At 33.0% G+C, this 9,621-nt stretch overlaps 1 protein-coding gene across 1 annotated transcript; it reads right to left on the reverse strand.

Annotated features, from left to right (window-relative positions):
• Positions 1 to 6,608: 6,608 nt before the first annotated feature.
• LOC136206060 (myb family transcription factor IPN2) lies at positions 6,609 to 9,361 on the reverse strand. Its single transcript, XM_065996972.1, has 6 exons — positions 9,033 to 9,361; positions 8,868 to 8,944; positions 8,709 to 8,766; positions 8,543 to 8,609; positions 8,269 to 8,311; positions 6,609 to 7,509 (listed from the first exon to the last, which is right to left on the reverse strand). Exons 1-6 carry the CDS (start codon positions 9,199 to 9,201, stop codon positions 6,838 to 6,840), a joined length of 1,086 nt encoding a protein of 361 aa, XP_065853044.1. The 5' UTR covers positions 9,202 to 9,361; the 3' UTR covers positions 6,609 to 6,837.
• Positions 9,362 to 9,621: the final 260 nt, after the last annotated feature.

A 9,621-nucleotide genomic window follows, 5' to 3' on the forward strand; every position in this document is an offset into this window, starting at 1 on the left:
GTCAAGAGAATATCATTAGCAATGACACCGTTAAGAAATTTAGGTTTATTATGGAGGCCCATACAAGGCCATATAGTGTTATTATCACTTAAAACCATTTATACTGACTTCTTATCCTTTATCCAATCCAATTTCATTTTCAATTCCATACATCAATCCAAGATCCAAACTTTTAATGTAAGTATTTTGTTGATTTTACATACACAAATTCCTTTATACAGTTTAGTTATATGTACTTTAAGTTAGTTTGCACATTGAGAGATTGAAACTTTGAGGGTTTATCTAACACCATGGGTTCGTAGTTTGCGATATTACTTCGCAGAATTGTAAACTACGAAGCAAAAGACTCCATAGTGCGGAGGTTTTGGGTTTGTGAGAAAAGGGTTCATAGTTAATTTAACTGCAAAGCAAAAAAAATCCGCAGCTTTTTGAATTACGAAAATGATATGATACTTTTGTCCTCTTTTTCTTTAATTTGTTTTGATAATGTATTTGTTTCTCAACAGTATTTCAACATATCATATTTTGTGTGTGATCACTTGGAACGACAAATGGAAAATAGAAGGAAAAGTCATGACATACGTGAATAGTGAATTGAAGTTGCTTCGAATTTCAACAAAAATCAACTTTGACATTTTACAAGAGAGGGTCTACACTTCTACATGTATTTGATTCAATCTCATTTGACCTACATATAACTATGTAAACAACTTATGATCCAAATAAAGTTCTTGGCTTAATAGTACCTATTGTTGATTCTAGTGATATTCAGAACTTCATAGAGTATTGTCAAATGAATCCGAGCGATGTTATCCCACTATATATTACTTTTGAACCGTGAACAATAGATGCACAACTACCACGAGTTATGAAGTAGGAGAATGTCGGAACAAGAAACCTCTTAGAAGACATTACACGTCCAAGCCCTTATCGGTTCCATCAAGTTGTGATCCCACCGTCGAAGTTGACACTCACCGGCCAGGTAAAGAAAAGATCACGTACTTCTAACACAATTAATTATGCAAATACAATCCATATAAGTTTGCAATATATAAACATGCTAATACATATAACTCTAACTCTAATAAGACCTTAAATCATACGAAAAACTATACTCTAAACCCGTAATACCCTAACAAATCCCAAAAATCACATGATTCCATGCTATTAGATGCAAGGAGATTGAAACTTACCTTCTTTCCAACCCTTCCCATTGAATTTGAGGCAAAAATGTGTCGAAAGTCGCAGCCAAAATCACAGCAGTTGTTCGCAGCAAAAGTCACATTGCTTCACAGCTCTCTTGTACACAATCAGTAGGTGGTTTGAACAAAGTAGGGATACTTCGGGAAAGTAGACAATGAAAGTATCTAGTTTGGTAAGATGCAGACCTGTCCAGGGGCTCGGGTACCCATCTGGCCCGTCCAGCCCTGTGTCCCTTGGGTCAGGCTTGGACAGTATACATCAAGCTTAGGCCCAGTACGGTCCAGGCCCGCTAAAGCCCGCCTATTTTTTAGGGGGCTTGGGATTGATTAAAATAACACGGCACGGTCCAGTCCGGCCAGCCTATTAATATTAACTAATTATTTTATACATTTATATATTAAATATTTACTTTTAAATATAAATTTTATTTTTTATAATGTATATATATTTAGGTGGATTTATATGGGCTGGGCTTGAGGTTTGATTTTTAAATCCGAGCTCAGCCCGGCCCGAACCCACGTAAATTTATAGTGGGCTAGGCTGGGCTTGCGATTGATTAAAATAGCACGGTCCGGCCCAGCCCGGCCCGCCTATTAATATTAACTAATTAATTTATACGTTTATACAATAAATATTTACTTTTAAATATAAATTTTATTTTTTATAATTAAAAATTATTTATATATATTTAGGTGAGTTTATATGGCTGGGTTTGGGATTTGATTTTTAAGCCCGAGCCCAGCCCCGAGTCTGCCTAAATTTATAGCGGGCTGAGCTGGGCTTGGACTGATTACTTTTACATAAAAACCCGATAGGCACAACCCGGTCCATGGCCAGGTCTAGTAAAATATGTTGATGGATCTAAAACTGTAAACAAGCTTCTTAATTAGGCCAGTTTTATAATTAATATATATCAACAGCTTCCTTAACTTGGCCCAAAAAATCGATTGCCTCTCTGAACTTATTTAAAGTGACATGATTAACCACATATAGCAGATCAATAGATGATTTAGATAAATTAGAATGTATATCACTTTAAGCAAGTCCAAGTGGCTAAAGATCGTTACAAGCAAATTTATGGTGATAATGGGTCACTTTAAACAAATTCAGATAGCCAATAATTCACTTTTAAGTAAGTTTGGAAAAGCTAACAACACACTCTGTAAAATCACGAAGCCAATCACTTTTTTTTAACCAAATTCAAGAGCATTGGCGAATGCATAATAAAGTTATAGGGGTTGCTAACCAGACTTAGAGGGGGAAGAACTGGGGATTTTGCATAATAAAGTTATAGGGGTTGCTAACCAGACTTAGAGGGGGAAGAACTGGGGATTTTGATGGAAGTAAAATCCTTCGCACACCATACTAACATATATATTTTTAAGTTGGCTAGATTGGGGGTGGCTGGGGATTTTATGGAGCTAAAATCCTTCACACACCATACTAAAATGTATTTTTTAGTTGGCTGTATATATCATGAAACTATTTGAACTAAAAGCTTGAGCGAGCCGATAGTTAAAACTCAATCATAGATCTCATATTAATCTCTGATACATCTGCACATGCAAATATGTCTTGGCTGTCAGGATTCGACCCTCGACTGTTTGGTTCTAGATGCTCTGATACCATATCATAGAACCATTTGAACTAAAAACTCGAACTGATAGCAAGACTCAATCATAGATCTTATATTAATATCTGACAGGCTGGACCATAGTATCCTTCCACCCCTATTGAAGAGTCTTGATATATTAAGCTCATATTTAAATATTTACATCATCATTGTGTAGTCTTTTAAAAAGAAAAAAAAAGGGATGCATGATGCAAAAGCTTTGTGCAAGGCAATGTGTAATAGGTATAACTTTGAGGACATAAAGGGAGAAGCTTCCTCGAGATGTGTAGTGTAGACATATATATCGGTTGTATTCTTCATCTTCAATATATATCATCATATATATACTCCAAATGCTTTATTGCCTTTTCTTCTTTTTCTCTTTGTGTCTGTCTGTATAGGCAGATGGAGCTTTCTTGACAACTTGCACTAGTTTTCTCTGCATCCAATAAAGTTTTGTGGCACCACCACCACCACCTCCTCCACCACTATATCTTCTTCTATTTTCACATTTCTCGGATCTATTCAACATTTCTTTTTCTAAGATCTAATAACATTTTTTAATGAATTATTTAACTCGAAAGCTTAAATTGTAACGACTCGGTCTGGAGTGAGTGGCACTGGAATAGAAGTCCTGAGCAAGGAGCGGTTCTAAAGGATGGCAATGGAGGCAGAAATGAATTGAATTCCACATTGAAAATTGAGAGAGAGTGGCGAACTTATTATTAAGATAAGAATCCAATATATGCAGACACGTTTTAAAACCGTGAGGCCCAAAGTGTTGGATTTGGATCAAAACGGACAATATCTACATGATATTAGACCAGAATGTTCCTTAAATTGATATGCGTGAGAGTTCTCAATTTCTAATACAACAACACTTTATATATATGTATATATGGAAGTCATATAATATAATTATGACACGAGAATCCATTTTGACGCTTCTACCTACATGCGAATGCGTTTTAGGTGTATTACGAAAATGGTAGTTCTATCATGCGCCTTTATGATGCGTACGCATTGTTTGTTGTGAGATAATAATAGAAAACTTACTATTGGACCTTAACTATTAGTTTAAGTTTTTGGTTCACGTAGTTTCTTGACGTAGTATTAGAGTTTCAGAGACTGTGGTTGAGAGTTCGAATTCTTACAACTCCTATTTATTGAAAAGGAACTTCAACACATAACAAAATAAGTTCGTATTGTACACGTTTCAAACTCAAGGTTATCACATAGAAAAGTGCATAGAGGATTCATATAAAGTTTTAGAAGTTTCATAAGGAAAATTTTGAAGTTAAGGAACTAGAAATGATTTTGGTGATGGTGAACAAATTTCATTAATATTTAAGACAGGCTTAAAGGTTTGAAATTGTAAAATGAAACCCTAGATTTCTTGTCCTTATAGTAGTAAAAGAAGAAAAAGGTCAACCACCAAATTAAGATAGATACTCTTTGTCGGCTTCTATCATGGGACAAAAAAAAAAAAAAAAAAAAAAAACTCATTCTTAATTATAGATAATGAATTTCCGGTCCAAACCACAACTATTCTCGTTAAGATAATCATGTTCGGGACTTAGTCATAATTAAGGTTTTTTACTTTTCTCTACAAATGTATACGGGCAAATAAAGGAATACGCTATATGGACTAATTAGTATGTCCGGATCAAAGGAAATGATGGAAGATAATCGCTTGAGGCACGTGGACCCATAAGTAAGGTGCACCAATTTACTAAATGTCATTCTGAGATATACAACCTACAATTGGTATATGCTAAATCCTAATGGTTTATACTTCCCTTTACGTCCTTACACGAATCTGCAATGACGGATCCATGATTCACTGAGAGGGGGTGCTTATCGTGATTTATGGATGCTAATGATATATAATTTTTAGTGTTTTTACATTAAAAAAAATTAAAGTCTTGTCCACGGTTTCTAAGAATTTTTGGCATTTTCTGATGACTAATGGGTGTTCAAGCCCCCCCTCCCCCCCCCCCCCCCCCCCAAACCACATTGGATCCATCCCTTCGTATCTATGTCGTTAGTTAGGGCACATAGGCCAACTTCTCCCTAAACTGCTCCAGATGATTGCATATCTCAGCACTAAACTTTAGAATTATCTTATTCATCATTTTCCCGTTTTCCAACTCTGATAACTTGAGCATCGGAACAAGACGTCGATCCTTGGCCTTTCTTTTAACTTTTTCTATCTTATTGCAGGAGATTACAACCTCAAACCCTATCCATGAATTCCTAGTAGGCTTTTATTATTATCTACGACACAATCCTTAAGGGAATGTTTTATGATTTTAAAGCATTTACATCACAAACTCATTTTATCATGCGTTGAAATCTAATCAACAAAAGAAATTGTAAGAATTCGAACGTCGACTATAGAGCACGTTAAGAAACCAATTAAACTAAAAATTTAAATTTTTTTATTATTATTTATGACACACGGCTTCCTCGGCTGGTGCCTATGGTCACTAAATTAATTAAGATGACAAAAATAATAATTCAACAACAGCAAATGTAGGAAAACAAAACATGAAATTGATAAGTTATAAATTATTATATCAGTCTTGTTTCTGTTCCCCAAAACCCTAAAAATTGATAGTGATAGTGAGCTTTCTTTTCTTTTTGTTATCTTTCTTTTTCTTTATGATTTATTAATATTGATTTTCCCAATAATGGTTTTGTCTGCAATGATAGGAATAACTAACTTAAGAGCAACTAACTCAAAAGCAACCCTTAGAAAGTTTGTTCAGAATTAGTAATAACAACAACACTCACTTTGACTCATTCATCTTCTCCATTGCTATATATAAGCTTCACTACCATCCGGAACCGATTTAGAGGGGCTTAAGTATCCACTGATTGCTAGAAAACATTAAATATTCTGTAAAATTTTTTAATTTTTTTTATGTAAAAACATCTAAAATATCAATTTAATATTTATAAATCACGAGAGATATTAAATTCTGAATCCATCACTAACCACCGGTAATTTTATGGTATTTTATTTTTTATTTTTACTATAAGCACAAACTATGTGCATGCATGTGGTTTACAGATACGTTATTTGAATAAATTAATTTTTAAAAGAAAAAAAAAAGTAAAAGTTCATCAATTTCAGTGAAATAAATGGTTGAGATTTAATTTTATATTTGATTACTAAATATAGTTTAATCTCAATTAACCATTTATTTTATATTAAATGATTGAGAGATTTATCCAATATAATCTTTCAAGTTTATAGTGAATTTTGAGAGGATTAAAATTCATTTTTGATACAGGTTTTGCAGGAGAATATCCTTTAATCTGAAATGTAAATAAGAACAGATACAAATCTATTTTATACTAAAATTTTAATTAATAATTTTTTAAATGCATACGTCGTGAATTCATTGATCGGGAGTATTACTCTAGGAACCCTAAAATTTTCGGAAGAGATGGTGCAAAAATTATGAAAATCCATATCTCAAAATGATTTGGTCCTACTTCATCAAAATTCTTCATATAATTAGAGAAACAGAAATCATTTTGAATTTAAAAATAAGTTTTTGAAATGTTAAAAACTTGAAATATAATAATTAATAGAAGAAAATAAATTTATAATATTACCATTTCGATCAAACCAATAACAATAGAGTCGGTTTCGTTTATATATTGTTGCACTAAAAAAGATCTACTATAGACCGGGACTAGTAATGGTTCTTCCACTCGGATGATGTCACGTCAATCTGCTACCGATAAATAATTGAAGAAACAAATAATAATTTATAGGTGAAATACATAAGATTTGCCATTTATTCATGGCATTATATTAATATATAGAAGTTTATCATAATTAAAATAATTAAAAGACCAAAATAATGCAACAAATTGGCAGCATTTTTTATAGACCAAAAACCCTAATGGACCTCCCCCTACATACTTAAGAGGTTAATTTAATGTAATTAAACTCACTTACATATATATTAATTATCTAATTATCAATGAAAATAATTAAATTTTCATCACCCAAACGGTGAGTTTCGGTCCATAGCAGCAGTATTCATCATAGGACTCATCCTATCACCTGAAATTTGAGCTCTTCTCGGTGATGGCCTTTCAAGCTTTGATGCTTCATATTTTTTTTCACCCATTGGATCACCTTGTAGCATTGGCTTCGTCTCGTAAATGTCCGAAATCGAATCCAAATCAGTCTGATGATGCTGATGCTGATGCTGATGATGATCGCCTTTAAAAAGATCTTCGGGGGATCCAAGGCAATTAGGGTTTGGTCCTAAGTCTTGCAACCGGAGATCGTCCGACCAAATCAACGGGCTTTTTCCGGTACCCGAATAAGGGCTGGACCGTTTCTTTCCGAGACAAAGATTGTCGTGATTATTGTTGTTCGGGATGAAACCGGAATGATCAAGGGAAGATTGCCTATGATCTATGTTGTTGTTGTTTTGGTGTTGTTGAAGATGTTCAAGATGATCACCACCACCATAAATGTTAAGATCTTGAAATTGGGGGAAATTGAGAGAATTGAAATCTTTGATATGATCTGGAATTCCAATCCCTTTGTAGCTTCCTGAAGCAGCAGCCATGTTTTCACCTGCAAGTGTTTGATAAGCTTTTTCTAACATGCTTTGCATGTATTTTCCATGAGCTTCTATCCTCAATTGTAGATGCCTTTGTACCTACATTCATATTATCGGGTCACAATCGTGTTATGTGATCTATATATTTCACGTAATCATATATGCTATAGGGAAGTTTTTAGGGTACTCATGGAGTAATACTCCCAACCAATGAATTCACGACACATGTATATGTATTTTTTCTTTCCACCAATCATGTCCATATAGTGGTATTTAAAACGATTTTCATTGGTCGGGAGTATTACTTCCGGAGTGCTGTAAAATTTCTCATGATATAGATGACATAAAAATTATAATTGTGTTAAATGGACCGTGTCAAGAAGAATGCAACTAGTTCGGGTTGGCTATATGAATTAATTCTTCTTTTTCATTCGTTTTTATTTTCGTTTTAAAACCCGTTGAGAGATGTAAATGGAGCCGGAGGGACGACGGTGCATGGAGTCCGACTGCCGGAATCCATCCTAATTAAAGCCACATGAAAAGAGAGTCCCCGAGTGCTACAATTGCACCCGTATTTAAGAGTCGGGCTCCGCTACAATTATCATCATTCAAATTAATTTCGAATTTTCTTAGTATGTGTCAGAAACTAATATATAAAAGTTATTCTTAAACTTTACGCAATCAATTTAAAATTTTGTTTCACATATTTGTGATAAAAAAAAAAAATTACTGTACCAAAAGAGTCCGCTTGTAGATGTTTATTTCTTAAAACAATCATCTTCCATGAATTGATATTCATCCCTCTTTTAATTAGTCCGGATCTTTTTTTCATTTTAGTGAAGTGAAAAATAAAATTACCTCTAATTGTTCATGCAATCTTCTTTGCACCTCCATTTGCATCCTATAATAGCATAAATCATATTTATGAGTTACTGTTATATTACAAAAAAATAACCCAGAAAAATAACTTAATTGGGAATTTCTTGAAATTCAAGAAAACAAAGAAAGAAAGAAAAGAAAACATTTACCAAAATCTTAATTTTCTTGAAATTCAAGAAAAGAAAGAAAGAAAAGAAAACATTTATCAAAATCTGAATTTTCTTGAAATTATTTTCAGCAGAAAATTACGTACTCATTCATACTACGACCCATCATAGCAGAAGAAGAAGCTGCACTTCGTTGAAGATCTAATGTTGGACCTTCAAAAAAAATTAATTTAATTAATCAGAAAATCTAATTAAACAAAAATAAAATTATCCAAGAAAAATAAAATAAAATAAAAATTGTCTCTCTTATACCATCTTTCATTGAATGATCATTGAATTCCTTGTGAGGTTGCTTTCCAAGTCTGAACTTCTAAATTAAAATAAACAAAAGACAAACAATCAAAAAGAAAATTAAAGATCAAACCAAAAAAAAAAAGTTAGTAAAAAAAATTAAAGAAATTGTATTCAAACCTGAAGATGGCTTTTTAGGTGGTAAAGAGTAAGACCCTTCACACCCATAACTCTCATAATAGTTTTAGGTGTAGCCTCTACAAAATTAAATAAATTCATCAAAAAAAAAAATATATAATCGAACTAAAAGTTTAAGTTGATAGATAAGAAAAATGAATTAATTACTATCAGGGCCACCAAGTTGAGTAACAGCATCAACGAAGCGTTCATGGAGTTCGACGGTCCAACGAAGACGGGGCTTAGGGTCGGTAGTTAAGACGAGACCGGAATCGCCTTGAACACACATAGGTCTATCATGAGAATTCATAGTTGAAGGTTTTTTTGTATGGAACATTCTTTTTTTTTTTTTAATTAGAGAAAAGAGAGATTCAAGAAGAACAAATGCTTATGCAAATAGAGAAGAATAGGGTTCTTTTTTATGAAGAAGAAGAGGGGAAAGAGGAAGGAGGAGATGAGAAGAAGATTTGGATTTTTTTGGTGTTATTATTTCATTTGATCTTAATATAAAGTATATATTATAAAATATCATGACATAGAGGAGAGACAAAGCTAACTCTTAAAAATAAAAAAGAAAAAAAAAACTATATATTATATTAAAAGATTCTGAGTTTCTCTCTCTACCTACTTTCTCTCTCTACTTTCTTATAGTATATGACTGTAGCTAAGTATGTCTATATGTATTGATCATCATACACTTACTTTTAGAAAAATCTGTGTTATTTATATGTTAGAATCCATATGGATATCATATGAT

This window comes from Euphorbia lathyris, chromosome 9 (assembly GCF_963576675.1).
Source record: "Euphorbia lathyris chromosome 9, ddEupLath1.1, whole genome shotgun sequence".
Taxonomy (NCBI): Eukaryota; Viridiplantae; Streptophyta; class Magnoliopsida; order Malpighiales; family Euphorbiaceae; genus Euphorbia; species Euphorbia lathyris.